The sequence below is a fragment of the Arachis stenosperma genome, chromosome 4 (assembly GCF_014773155.1).
Source record: "Arachis stenosperma cultivar V10309 chromosome 4, arast.V10309.gnm1.PFL2, whole genome shotgun sequence".
Classification (NCBI taxonomy): domain Eukaryota; kingdom Viridiplantae; phylum Streptophyta; class Magnoliopsida; order Fabales; family Fabaceae; genus Arachis; species Arachis stenosperma.
In genome coordinates this window covers 124,232,195-124,247,440 of record NC_080380.1, presented here as the reverse complement: position 1 = coordinate 124,247,440, position 15,246 = coordinate 124,232,195, and the positions used below count along the sequence as shown (strand labels likewise).

General features: G+C 39.0%; 1 protein-coding gene across 1 annotated transcript; it reads left to right on the top strand.

The window, feature by feature from the left end:
- The first annotated feature begins 10,899 nt into the window (after positions 1 to 10,899).
- LOC130975437 (uncharacterized) lies at positions 10,900 to 13,990 on the top strand. The gene is made up of 2 exons (XM_057900233.1): positions 10,900 to 11,202; positions 13,244 to 13,990. The coding sequence occupies exons 1-2, from the start codon at positions 10,900 to 10,902 to the stop codon at positions 13,988 to 13,990; spliced, it is 1,050 nt and encodes a 349-aa protein (XP_057756216.1).
- Positions 13,991 to 15,246: the final 1,256 nt, after the last annotated feature.

Here is a 15,246-nt window from a genome sequence, read left to right as displayed (position 1 = left end):
AAGTCATCCAGTTCTTTGGTGAGCAAGGGAGATTCATCTTCCCAAGTCTCATTTCCAAATAACTTGTCATTTAGCTTCATGATTGCTCCAAGATATTTAGCAACTTGCTCTTCAGTGACATACTCATCCTCTTCAGAGGAAGAATACTCATCAGAGCTCATGAAAGGCAGAAGTAAGTCCAATGGAATCTCTATGGTCTCATTTTGAGCCTCAGATTCCCATGGTTCCTCATTGGGGAACTCAGAGGAGGTTGGTGCACGCCCATTGAGGTCTTCCTCAGTGGCGTCCACTTCCTCTCTTTCCTCTCCATATTCGGCCATGTTTATGGCTTTGCACTCTCCTTTTGGATTTTCTTCTGTATTGCTTGGGAGAGTACTAGGAGGGAGTTCAGTAACTTTCTTGCTCAGCTGTCCCACTTGTCCTTCCAAATTTCTGATGGAGGACCTTGTTTCATTCATGAAACTCTGAGTGGTTTTGATTAGATCAGAGACCATTGTTGCTAAGTCAGAGGTATTCTTCTTAGAACTCTCTGTTTGTTGCTGAGAAGATGATGGAAAGGGCTTGTTATTGCTAAACCTGTTTCTTCCACCATTATTATTGAAACCTTGTTGAGGTCTCTCTTGATTCTTCCATGAGAAATTTGGGTGATTTCTCCATGAAGAATTGTAGGTGTTTCCATAGGGCTCTCCTAGGTAATTCACCTCTTCCATTGAAGGGTTCTCAGGATCATAAGCTTCTTCCTCAGAGGAAGCATCCTTAGTACTGCTTGGTGCATTTTGCATTCCAGACAGACTTTGAGAAATCAAATTGACTTGTTGAGTCAATATTTTATTCTGAGCCAAAATGGCGTTCAGAGTGTCAATCTCAAGAACTCCTTTCTTCTGATTAGTCCCATTGTTCACAGGATTCCTTTCAGAAGTGTACATGAATTGGTTATTTGCAACCATTTCAATTAGCTCTTGAGCCTCTGTAGGCGTCTTCTTCAGATGAAGAGATCCTCCAGCAGAGCTATCCAAAGACATCTTGGATAGTTCAGAGAGACCATCATAGAAAATACCTATGATGCTCCATTCAGAAAGCATGTCTGATGGACATCTTCTGATTAATTGTTTGTATCTTTCCCAAGCTTCATAGAGGGATTCTCCATCCTTTTGTCTGAAGGTTTGGACTTCCACTCTAAGCTTACTCCATCTTTGTGGTGGAAAGAACTTTGCCAAGAAGGCATTGACTAGCTTTTCCCAAGAGTCCAGGCTTTCTTTAGGTTGAGAGTCCAACCATATTCTAGCTCTGTCTCTTACAGCAAAAGGGAATAGCATCAGTCTATAGACCTCAGGGTTAACCCCATTAGTCTTGACTGTGTCACAGATTTGCAAGAACTCAGCTAAAAACTGATGAGGATCTTCCATTGGAAGTCCATGGAACTTGCAATTCTGTTGCATTAGAGAAACTAATTGAGGCTTAAGCTCAAAGTTGTTTGCTCCAATGGCAGGGATAGAGATGCTTCTCCCATAGAAGTTGGGAGTAGGTGCAGTAAAGTCACCCAGCACCTTCCTTGCATTGTTGGCATTGTTGTTGTTTTCGGCTGCCATGTGTTCTTCTTCTTTGAAGAATTCGGTCAGGCCCTCTAAAGAGAGTTGTGCTTTGGCTTCTCTTAGCTTTCTCTTTAAGGTCCTTTCAGGTTCAGGATCAGCTTCAACAAGAATGCCTTTGTCTCTGCTCCTGCTCATATGAAAGAGAAGAGAACAAGAAAATGTGGAATCCTCTATGTCACAGTATAGAGATTCCTTGAGGTGTCAGAGGAAAAGAGAAATAGAAAGAAGAAGGAGAAGAAGAATTCGAACTTTAATTAGATAAGGTTCAAATTGTGCATTGAGAAGGAGTGGTACTCCATAAATAGAAGGATGTGAGAAGGAGGGGAGTAATTTTCGAAAATTAATTAGAAGATTTTGAAAACATTTTTGAAAAACACTTAATTGATTTTCGAAAATAAGAGTGGAAAAGAAATCAAGTGATTTTTGAAAAAGATTTGAAATTAGAGGTTAAAGGGATTTGATTGAAAACTTAATTTGAAAAAGATGTGATTAAAAAGATGTGATTGGGAAGATATGATTTGAAAACAATTTGAAAAGATATGATTTGAAAACATTTTTTAAAAAAGATTTGATTTTAAAAATTAGTGACTTGCCTAACAAGAAAAGATATGATTCAAACATAAAACCTTCCTCAACAGGAAAGGCAAAAAATGTTCAATCAAATCATTAATTGTTAGTAAGTATCTTTGAAAAAGGAAAGAAATTGATTTTGAAAACATTTGATTGAAAAGATATGATTTGAAGAAGATTTGATTTTGAAAAACTTTGAAAACTTGAAAAAAAATTGATTTGAAAACAAAATTCTCCCCCTAGCACCATCCTGGCGTTAAACGCCCAGAATGGTATACATTCTGGCGTTTAACGCCCAAAATGCACCCTTTTTGGGCGTTAAACGCCCAACCAGGTACCCTGGCTGGCGTTTAAACGCCAGTCTGCCTTCTTCACTGGGCATTTTTGAATGCCCAGCTTTTTCTGTATAATTCCTCTGCAGTATGTTCTGAATCTTCAATTCCTTGTATTATTGACTTGAAAAGACACAAATAAAAAATATTTTTGGATTTTTTTAATAATCAAAATGCAACAAGAATCAAATAACAATGCATGCAAGACACCAAACTTAGCAGTTTGTATACTACTGACACTATATGAGACACATAAACACTCAAGCCAAAAGAATTCAAAGATCAGAGTAAGAAATCATCAAGAATTACTTGAAGATCCTTAGGACACATGAATGAATGCATGTAATTGACACCAAACTTAAGATGAGACACTAGACTCAAGCAAGAAACATAAAATCTTTTTGGTTTTTATGATTTTGTGATTTTTTTGTATTTTTCGAAAATTAAGTGGAAAAAGATATCAAAATTCTTAATGAGAATTCCAGGAATCAGTGCAATGCTAGTCTAAGACTCCGGTCCAGGAATTAGACATGGCTTCACAGCCAGCCAAGCTTTCAAAGAAAGCTTCGGTCCAAAACACTAGACATGGCCAATGGCCAGCCAAGCCTTAGCAGATCATTGCTCCAATAGCAAGATTGATAGAGATCAACAAGCTATTATGATGATCAATTGAAACCTCGGTCCAATAAGATTAGACATGGCTTTTCAGCCAGCCAGATTTCAACAAATCATCATGAAACTCTAGAATTCATCTTCAAGAATTTCAAAAAAAAATAAATGCCTAATCTAAGCAACAAGATGAACCGTCAGTTGTCCATACACAAGAACAATCCCCGGCAACGGCGCCAAAAACTTGGTGCACGAAATTGTGATCAATACTTTTCAAAACATAAACAATCCCTAGTAATGGCTCCAAAGACTTGGTGCTCAATACCATGGCATAAACACAACTTCGCACAACTAACCAGCAAGTGCACTGGGTCGTCCAAGTAATAAACCTTACGCGAGTAAGGGTCGATCCCACGGAGATTGGTGGTATGAAGCAAGCTATGGTCATCTTGTAAATCTCAGTCAGGCAGACTCAAATGGGTATAGTGATAAACGAATAAAGCAATAAGATAAAGATAGAGATACTTATGTATATCATTGGTGTAAGAGCTTCAGATAAGCGTATGAAGATGCCTTCCCTTCCGTCTCTCTGCTTTCCTACTGCCTTCATCCAATCCTTCTTACTCCTTTCCATGGCAAGCTCGTGTAGGGTTTCACTGTTGTCAGCAGCTACCTCCCATCCTCTCAGTGAAAATACGTCCCTGATGCTCTGTCACAGCATAGGCTAATCATCTGTCGGTTCTCGTTCAGGCCGGAATAATATCCATTGATACTTTTGCGTCTGTCACTAACGCCCTAGCCTGCTAGGAGTTTGAAGCACGTCACAGCCATTCAATCATTGAATCCTACTCAGAATACCACAGACAAGGTTAGACCTTCCGGATTCTCTTGAATGCCGCCATCAGTTCTCGCCTATACCACGAAGACTCTGATCTCACGGAATGGCTGGCTCGTTTGTCAGGCGAGCACTCGGTTGTCAGGCGATCAACCATGCATCGTTCAATCAGAAATCCAAGAGATATTCACTAAGCCTCAGATGCTTGTAGAACAAGAGTGGTTGTCAGTCACCTTGTTCATGGGTGAGAATGGTGATGGGCGTCAATCATCACCTTCATCAAGTTGAAGAACAAGTGATATCTTGGACAAAGAACAAGCGGAATTGAATAGAAGAACAATAGTAATTGCATTAATACTCGAGGTACAGCAGAGCTCCACATCTTAATCTATGGTGTGTAGAAACTCCACCGTTGAAAATACATAAGAACAAGGTCTAGGCATGGCCGAATGGCCAGCCTCCCAATGATCTAAGATAGCATAAAACGAAGATAGCTACCAAAGTCTTCTAGATACAATAGTAAAAGGTCCTACTTATAGATAACTAGTAGCATAAGGTGTACAAAGATGAGTAAATGACATAAAAATCCACTTCCGGGCCCACTTGGTGTGTGCTTGGGCTGAGTAATGAAGCATTTTCGTGTAGAGACTCTTCTTGGAGTTAAACGCCAGCTTTTATGCCAGTTTGGGCGTTTAACTCCCATTTGGGTGCCAGTTCCGGCGTTTAACGCTGGAATTTCTTGAGGTGACTTTGAACGCCGGTTTGGGCCATCAAATCTTTGGCAAAGTATGGACTATCATATATTGCTGGAAAGCCCAGGATGTCTACTTTCCAACGCCGTTGAGAGCGCGCCAATTGGGCTTCTGTGGCTCCAGAAAATCCACTTCGAGTGCAGGGAGGTCAGAATCCAACAGCATCTGCAGTCCTTTTGAGTCTCTGGATCAGATTTTTGCTCAGATCCCTCAATTTCAGCCAGAAAATACCTGAAATCACAGAAAAACACACAAACTCATAGTAAAGTCCAGAAAAGTGAATTTTAACTAAAAACTAATAAAAATATACTAATAACTCAACTAAAACTACCAAAAACCTACTAAAAACAATGCCAAAAAGCGTACAAATTATCCGCTCATCAAGTATATTGGTCACCTCTCCCAAAGTCTTGGTGAGAGCAGTGGTCTCACTACTAGAAGAAACTTTCGCAATAGCCTTGGGATGATTATTTCTTTGCCTTGCATGTTGGGTAGACTCAGCTAGATCGGTGATTAGTTGCCACGCGCTTCTGTTGCCGTCTTGTACTTTGTCAGAGAGCCATTACTCGCAGCATCCAAGAGGGTCTTATCTCGAGGCTTTATGCCTTGGCAGAAGTAGCTAATTAACACCAACTGGTCAATCATGTGACGGGGCACGAGTCAAGGAGATTCCTAAAGTGTTACAATACTTATAGAGAGTCTCTGATTCACCTTGAATAATGCAGGAAATTTCCTTCCTCAATTTATCTGTGACCTCCGGTGGAAAGAACTTGTCCAAGAATTTCCTTCTAAGCAGATCCCAATTAGTAACAATAGATTCGGGTTGAGTGTAGAACCACTCCTTTGCCTTTTTCTCAAGAGAAAATGGGAATGTATATAACCAAACGATAGTCTCTTCCACACCATGGCTCCTAGTAGTTGAACAAGATGTTTGAAAGTCTCTGAGGTGCTTGATAGACTCTTGAGCGGGTAAACCATGGAATTTAGGAAGTAGATTGATCAATGCGGTCTTCAGTTTAAAATCAACAGTCAAATTCGGATGAGGCGCTTGATATGGTTGAAGTGTAAAATCTGGAGCTGCCGTTTCCTTGAGAGTAATTCTTCTAGGAGCTGCCATAATATTTGCACCTAAATCAACAGAAGAGATGTCAATGGAGTTAGTAGGAGAGGAGTTAGTTTCTTCTTTAAATGACGCTTCAGACTCAGCCTCTAATAAGACTGGTGATTGGGTGGAACCACTTCACCACCCTCAGAGGCTAACTGACGCCGAGCTCGCCTAATATGTGAAATAGTTTTTTCAATTTCAGGATCAAATGCACCTAACTGGTGAATTGGGTTCAGTCACACGTACGCGTCGCTGAAAAATGCTCCAAATCACGCGCACGCATCAACCATGCGTGTGTGTCGCTCCTCGCTTCTCAGCTCTTTAGTTTCTTGTATTCCTTCCACCTTAACATGCTTCATCTTCATCCTTTAAGCCATTCTTGCCCTATAAACCTGAAAACACTTCACAAACACATCACGACATCGAATGGTAATAAAGGAGAATTAAAAATTAACAATTTTAAGGCATAGGAAACATGTTTTCAATCATAACATGAAATTAGGAAGGAAATGAAAAACATGCAATTTACTTGAATAAGTGTGAGAATAGTTGACAAAAATCCACTCAATTCACTCCAAAATATATCATAAAATAGTGGTTTATCAGGTCTGTGGCGTCGTCTTCATCTCCGTCGTCTGTTCTCTTGGACAATGAAGCGGTCTCCATCGTCTTCGTCCTCTGCTCTGTTAAACAGGTTGGTTGTGAGCTATGAGGCTGTTCTGTTCTTCTTCTAATGCTTGTTGAAATTGAAATTATGAATCTTAGTATGAATATGTTGTTCTGTTCTGTTCTTCTAATGCATGTTGAAATTATGAAGTTGTTCTGTTCTGTTCTTCTAATGCTTGTTGAATATGCTTGTTGAACCTGTGAATTTTAGTATGAATCTGTTTGCTAAAATAGAAAATTTAAGGTTGTTGAATCTGCTTGAAGCTGTTTGTTGAAATTTCTGATATGAATAGGTGAAATTTCTGTTGTTGAAATAGCTGCTTGTTGAAATAGGTGATGTTAAAGTAATCTGTTTAGTATGAATCTGCTTGTTTTGTGAATTTAAGGTTGCTGTCTTACTGATTAGGGAATAGAGAATTTAGGGTTGCTGTCTTGCTGAATCTGGTTGTCTTTAAAATATTGGTGATAAACTGAAGATATGTATTTTGAATTTTTTAAATTTATGAATTATGATTATTTTTAGTATTTTATATTTTTTATTTACGTGTAACCGATTTTATTAGTTCAACCAGTAATTTATTAGTTGAACTAGTAAATCGATAACTTGACCAGTTTGATTATCAATTTGGTTCTTACAACTTTATAGACAAAAAAATTCAACAAAGTATTCGCGCTTCATAGTCTATATACATCTTTAGACTTTTCACTATTCATATTATTGTTATTTACTATTTTGCCACACTTAAAACCCTAATGTTAAGGAACTCTCTTTTTGGATCCTTCTCTCCGGACAACGGAGACTACGCACTTTGAAGCTTTCACTCTACGCACTTTGAACACCATCGTCATCATATACAGAAGAAACAAATGCCTGATTAATTGTTTTGATGTATTTAAACAAATTAGAATCTAAATACATATAAAGATCATAACACTTATTTTCTAATGATATAAGGAGAAATATTAGGATATCTTAACAAGAATTATGTGATATATAATTTTGTTTAATATTTACATGTAATTTTAATTGGTGGTGTTGTTTAATATTTTAGTCGTATTTTGAAATCGGCAAATGATAATTTAAAATAGACAAATTTAGTGGTAATGTATCATAATCATAACCGTTAGTAATAATGGACAAAAAAAGAAAATTTATAAGGTATAAACACTTACATGCTCAATATAATTGTGTATGTATGATAAATTTTATACTTAATTGTTTAATAATCATAATTATGTGTATTGTGGTTCATTTATATTTGAAAATGGTCAAATATTTAGAGTAAATATTATGTTTTAAAAAATAACAAAATGATGATATTTAATAGCAGCAATTAATATTAATCTTTATAAATTATAAGTATTATGAAATAAACTATATATGTGTGATCATTATTATTGTTAAATTTTTTACATGAAAAACTTAAACTTACATATATTTGTATTTATTCCTATTTTAAAATAGTCAACCTAGTACTAAATATAAATAGAATTCATGAATGTATTTGTTAATAAATATAAATATAAGTAAAATTATAAAAAATTTAAATTAATTATTAATAAACAGTTATTTCAATTAATTATTATCTATGTTTGGAAAATAGCCAAATAATCTTCAACGTGAATACTGATTTTGCATATTGATATAATTATGAATGTTTATGTGTTTCAAAAACAAAAGTAGAGGATATAATAACTTTTAAAAATAACCTTTTTTGTTTTTTATGGTATCTCTCAGTTTAGTAGGTTAAGAATTAATTCGTCGCAGATCTAAGTTTTAATTAGGTTTTGCTGCTAATTAATGGGTTGCATACATAAGGCGAAATTCGAACTTTCAATACTTGTTTAAATAAATTAGTAAATTAACAACTAAACCAACCCCAATTGATGAGAAAATAATCTATATATTATTAGAGGTAACAAATAAATTTGCAGATTTTGAAACTTTTTTTATAATCTTACTAAAAAAATGGACAAATGGTTATCCTGATTAGTGGGAGGTTATTCTTTTAATTTGAACTATTGATATAAAATATAATAAATAAAAAATTAATATTTACGTAATTAGCAAAAAGTGTAGTATTTTATTTTTATTTAATTAAATTACTTTTATTTTTTTGTATTGATTTCTTTTACGGTGTCTTGTATAGATTATTATTATTATTATTATTATTATTATTATTATTATTATTATTATTATTATTATCAATTTCTACTTTCTAGACACAAATTTTAAATATATATTTTATAAAATTCTATATAGTTTTGTAATAATAATTAAATGATACTTCAAGTATGAAAATTGATATATAATTATTTCACTTTTTGAATATTCAACACTGTGTTTATGGTAAGAATACAATATTAATTAGGCCAAAATATATTAATAATTGCAACACTTTGCGTTTGAAGATTTACCCAAAAAATTCACATATCTAACTGTGTAACCCAACGGGTAAATAAAAGAAATCGAAAAACTATGTGCCGCAACAAATTCGATCACCATCCAGTTACTCAAAAAAATATATTTAAAAAAAAAAAGCAAAACACTGTACTTTATGAGATAGAAATGGGTTATGTTTTACTTATTTGTATATCAAATATCAAGTTAACATCTTTTATTCTTCCCTTATTTTTATATCAAATATTAAGTTGATTAACATTTTTTATTATTCCCTTATTTTTAAATAAATTTTATTTTCGAAATTTTTTTCTTTCACAAATAAATATCCATTCAGCAAATATAATAATAGAGGTAGGGAATAAAAGTAATAGAATAATTAAAAATATTTTTTTCCTTTCAAGAACTTACTTTTTACTGTAATTTGTATCACTTTAACATATTTCAATTATTTTTTTAATTTATATACAAAATGAGCACTAGTTTCAGAATCAAGAAAGCATGAATAGGTTGTGAAACTTTTATTGAATAAAATACACATTTAACGCAAATATGTAATAATAAATACTTCAAAAGAAATGTCTTAACTCTTAACTGAATGTATAATTCAATTTAAAGACATAAAAATATTTCTATTGTATATGTAATTATATTCATGGGGTAGGAAACACGTTGTAGAACAACACTGAAAAATGTCAAATTATTTAAAGAAAAATGGTGTCTCTTTTATCATCTAGGCACTATTTATTTTTTTTTCTAAATTTTTAATTTAAATTTTGTTACGGTCCAGCCCAACGAATTGAAAATCCGAGTCCGAACGACCAACCAACTCGACAACCGGTCATGCTCGAGTCGGGAGGCAACCCACACGACACCTCCCCTTCTGCGTGTAACTAGACAGTTGAAAAGGAAACTTTAGGAAAGAGGGTATGGACGCGTAGGGCCTATTACGGTACAAACTTTATAAGGGGAGGGGGCGAGGGGCATACCCCTCCCCTAGGTACGTCACCCACCCCTTCCCCTATAATTGCCGCCTTTGTACGAACACTGACTTGCGCGTTGGAGTCCTTTTACAGGTGGCCCCCTCCACACCAAATCGCGAACCGGTGGGACCTCACGCCTCGGCCTCATTCTCTTCACGTTGCCCCGGGAGATCTTAACGCGCAGAGGCGATTCGAACCCAGCTCCCCAGCGCTTCCTGGCATCTGGCACATCCGACCCGTTCAGGACTGAGCAACCGAATATTGGCGCCATCTATGGGGAACCTGCCTTGAATGGATTTCTTGTTGGGGCCAGTTGAAGGGCGAGAGGAAGGCGAAGCACACGAGGAAGAGGGCGCCCACTGGGCGAGCAGGGTTGCCTCCCTAGCTTCCTCTCGCGAGCGCACGAGATCCTCCTCTCACAGGAACGAACTCCCCTCCCACTCTCGTGAAAGGCGTCCTTTCGGGGGGGTGGGGAGCGATAATGCGAGAATCATACAGGAGTTGCGCCACAGAGTGCAAAGTCTTGAGAGGAAGCTCATGGCCAGGGATCGTTACCGACCTAGCCCGAGTCTATCTCACACCCGATCTCCTCCGCGGAGAGCGGAACCCCATGGGAGAAGTCCCCAAAGGAACTACGTCAGGCGTAGCACGGGTTCCCGATCCCCCTCAGCCCAGGCTGAGTCAGAAGGCCAGGACGAAAGAAGGGAAAGATCGAGAAGGCAACAAGACCCCGTAATCTATGCCCGGCCATTCTCAACCCATGCTGAATTAGAAAGCTGGGGAGAGAGCAGGGAGAGGCCGAGAAGGCGTCGAAATCCTATAATCGTGGAGCAACCACTTTCCACCACACCATCCTCAAGGTCCGGCTGCTAAAATACTTCGACAAGCTAACGGACATGAAATATGACGGAACCCAAGATCCTCAGGAACACCTAACGGCCTTTGAGGCCAAGAAGAACCTCGAGGGCTGGGTGACGAGGTCAAGTGTCGCGCTTTTCCCGTGACCCTGGTAGGACCGGCAATTTGATGGTTCAATACGCTCCTTAAGGGGTCCATGACGACCTTTACGAACATAACGCGCAGCTTTCTAGCACAATTCACCACACGCATTGCCAAAGCCAAGCACCCGATCAATCTCCTAGGGGTTACCCAAAGAAACAGGGAGCCGACAAGAAAGTATCTTGACAGATTCAACGACGAATGCCTGGAGATTGATGGTCTGACTGACTCGGTGGCCAGCCTATGTCTGACGAACGGGCTGTCAAATGAAGACTTTAGAAATCACTCCACCACCAAGCCCGTATGGACCATGCAAGATATCCAGAACGTGGCAAGAGAATACATTAATGATAAGGAGGTGATGCCAAGGCATCATGGCCTATTTTTCTATGCTTTTTCAGTAGATTTTAGTTTAGTTTTCATACAAATTATGTTGATAAAGGAGCAAAAGCATGAAAAATCTCTGCATGAAACAAATTCTCAAGCATAGGTGAATTTTTGTTAATATACAGGGTAAAAATGATGAAATAGATCACACTAAGTGAAGTTATGATTTTGAGCATTTTTAGCACACTTAGTATAGTAAAGATTATCTTGTATATTACTTTGATACACTTATTTGTTCGATGATAGGCAAAGTAGAAGCAGAGAAACAGAGAAAATCAAGGAGGGAGAACCAACGTTGATTGAGGAAAAAATGATGAACCAATGCTGGTGGGAACGTTGGTGAACCAATGTTACTCCCAACGTGCTCAACAAGAAGCATGGAAAAATCGGCAGCCATGCGTACGCATCACCCACGAGTACGCGTGAGCGTGAAAAATTGGCAATCCACGCGTACGCATGAGAAGGGAAAAATTGACAAGCCACGCGTACGCGTGGGTAGAACGTTGATGCGCCAACGTTGTCTTCAACGCTCAACTCAAACGCTGCAGAGGGCCTGGGAGCAATTGTTAACACTGTGAACACCACTAAAGGCCCCAATACACCCCTAGATCATGCAAGCAAGTAGAGCCCATCAAACATCACTCAATCCAAGGCACAAGAAGCATATGGATTAGGAATTTTCATTTGTAATTTGTATTTTCATCTTTTAATTTGTAAGCCTATATATAGGCATTAGCTGGATTGGAGGAGATATTCTGGATTGGAGGGGAGTCCAGAATCAAGCACACACACACATCCCTTGGCATACACCATTGGGAGTGGGTCTTCGGACCCCTCCCCTCATACACTTTTCTTTCCTTTTCTCTTCTTTTCTTTCTTAGTAGTAGTCAATTTTAATTTGTACTTTTCAGTTATGAACTTTAAATTTTCAATTCCAGTGTTTATTTCTTAATCTTCATCTTTATTTTCTGCACTTTCTTTCTCTTCTGTTCGAACAGAGCAATGAACTAAACTAACTCTTTCCATTGGGTTAGAGAGCTCTATTGTTATTTAATGGATCAATTGTAGTTTTCATTCTCCTTTTTCTGTCTTTTCTCTTGATCTTGCTAGAAATATTTTGTTCTTCATTCAAGTATTCAATTGTCTTGGAAGAGAAATTGAATGTATCTGGGTTCTGTGATAGACTTGAAAGAGAAATTATAGAATCATGCTTGAAATCTTTCTTATATTGGATTAGGTTGGGGGTTGGATGGATATAGTGACATGTAATCCTACCAATACTTTGATCTATGAATGTGTGGTAAAATCAGTGACCGAACTTCATCTCTTCCCATGAGCAATTAAATCAAGGAATTGGGCAACTGTTCAAGCTTAGAGAGATTGGATTGCCAAGGAATTGGGATCCAATCATTTAATATTACCAAGGAGATCAATGAATGCATTGATTGAGGAAGAGATGAAAAGGAACTTGATCCGGAGAATTCAATATCTCTTGATCCTAAAGCTTATTTTTATTTTTTCTTTACTTTATGGTTACCTACACTTTCTGTACTTTACATTTCTTGTTCTTTACATTCTTGTTATTTTACTTTTTGCACTTTATTGCCTTCTTTTACTTCATGCAATTTACATTTCCTATTTGATTATCACTCCAATATGAACTGTCTAACTAGGCTAATTAATCAACCATTGATTACTTAATCCGTTAATCCTCGTGGGATCGACCTCACACTTTTGTGAGTTTTGTTACTTGATACGACCCAAATGCACTTGCCGGTAGTAATTACGGAGGAATTAATTTTTTCCGTATCAGGAGGTTAGCCGGGTGGTGGTGGCCAACAAACGGCAGCCCGCAAACCCTCCTCCCCATCATTCCGGGAACGGCGAAAGGCCGAAGGATCCCTCCAAGGACGGAGGACTGACTAAACCTTTCAAGCCCTTTCCACGAGTCAGAAAGTTCACAAACTATACCCCTCTGACGGTCCCGATTGTTGAGGGCTACCAATAAATAGCCGACAAGGGCATCTTGTCGAAACCCCATCAACTCAAGGACAGAACCGGCTGGGAACAAGAGTCTCTACTGCGACTACCACAAAGGCTTCGGCCACAAAACCCAGGACTGCTTCGATTTAAAGGATGCTTTGGAACAAGCAATTCGCGAAGGAAAACTAACGGAGTTCTCGCAGTTCATAAGGGAACCCAAGAGGAGAGAGTGTGAGCGATCCGACGACGACAAAAGTCAAGCTGTGAAGCCGAGACAAGAGCCCGACGAAGACAACGACTGCGGCCTCACTATCGTTAATGTCGTAGTCGGAAGAGACACAGCCCCAAGGTCAAAGTCGGCAACAAGAAAAGACGCCGAGATTTTGGCCGTATCATCAAGTAACCATGGAACCACGTTCGGGAAAGCTCCAAGGATATCATTTGGACCAGAGGACCAATGGTCCCACGACATCCCGGAGAACCTACCTATGGTGATCACGCCAACAGTCGGAACAGGCTTGGTCAAGCGAATCCTCGTGGACACCAGAGTCGACTCCAACATCATGTTCAAGAACATCTTCGACGCCCTGAGTTTCCGAGAAATTGATCTAAAAACCCATCATCACGGAGTGGTCGGCCTAGGGGACAACTTCATAAAGCCCGACGATGTAGTCTCCCTCCCAATTCGCATCGACGGAGGAAGAAGTAAGAGGTCAGTAATGGCGGAGTTTGTCGTCCTAAGGGACTCCACGGCTTACAATGTCATCTTAGAGTGAAAAACAATTAATGAATTCTCTGCCGTGATATGCACTATGCTTTTGGTCATGAAATTTGTCACTGACGATGGATCAGTGGGATCCCTTAGGGGAGACTTAGAAACAGCGGTTGCATGTGACAACGCCAGCCGCTCCCTAAGAAAGAGATCGAAGGAAGCATCTGGGGTCTTCCTAGCCGACTTAGATGCTCGGGTTGACGACAGACTGAGACCCGAGCCTGAGGGAGATTTGGAAAGATTCAGGGTTGGGGACACGGAGGAAAAATTCACCTTCATGAATAGGAACCTTTCCCACAACTTGAAAGAGTCCCTTATAAAGGCCATAAGGGCAAATGGCGACCTATTCACCTGGACACCAGCTGACATGCCGGGAGTTGACCCCGAGTTCATGTCACACCGACAAGCTGTGAGACCGGATGCCAAGCCCATTGCCCAAAGATGAAGGAAGATGTCCCAGGAAAGAGCCAACGAGGTAGCCAAGAATACGGCCAGCTTGTTGGAAGCAAGGTTCATCAGAGAACTTGACTACTCGACATGGTTGTCAAACGTAGTGCTTGTCAAAAAGGCCAACGAAAAGTGGAGGATGTGTGTCGATTATTCAGACCTCAATAAAGCATGTCCCAAAGACTCTTTCCCCCTTCCTAACACTGACGCCCTGGTGGACGGGGCAGCAGGTTATCGTTTCCTGAGTTTCATGGATGCTGGTGCGCGAAATTGTGATCACTACAACTTCGCACAACTAACCAGCAAGTGCACTGGGTCGTCCAAGTAATAAACCTTACGCGAGTAAGGGTCGATCCCACGGAGATTGTTGGTATGAAGCAAGCTATGGTCACCTTGTAAATCTTAGTCATGCAGACTCAAATGGGTATAGATGATGAATGAAACATAAAGATAAAGATAGAGGTACTTATGTAATTTATTGGTAGGAACTTCAGATAAGCGTATGAAGATGCCTTCCCTTCCGTCTCTCTGCTTTCCTACTGTCTTCATCCAATCCTTCTTACTCCTTTCCATGGCAAGCTTATGCAAGGGTTTCACCGTTGTCAGTGGCTACCTCTCATCCTCTCAGTGGAAATGTTCAACGCACCCTGTCACAGCACGGCTATCCATCTGTCGGTTCTCGTTCAGGCCGGAATAGAATCCATTGATTCTTTTGCGTCTGTCACTAACGCCCCGCCTGCTAGGAGTTTGAAGCACGTCACAGTCATTCAATTATTGAATCCTACTCAGAATACCACAGACAAGGTTAGACCT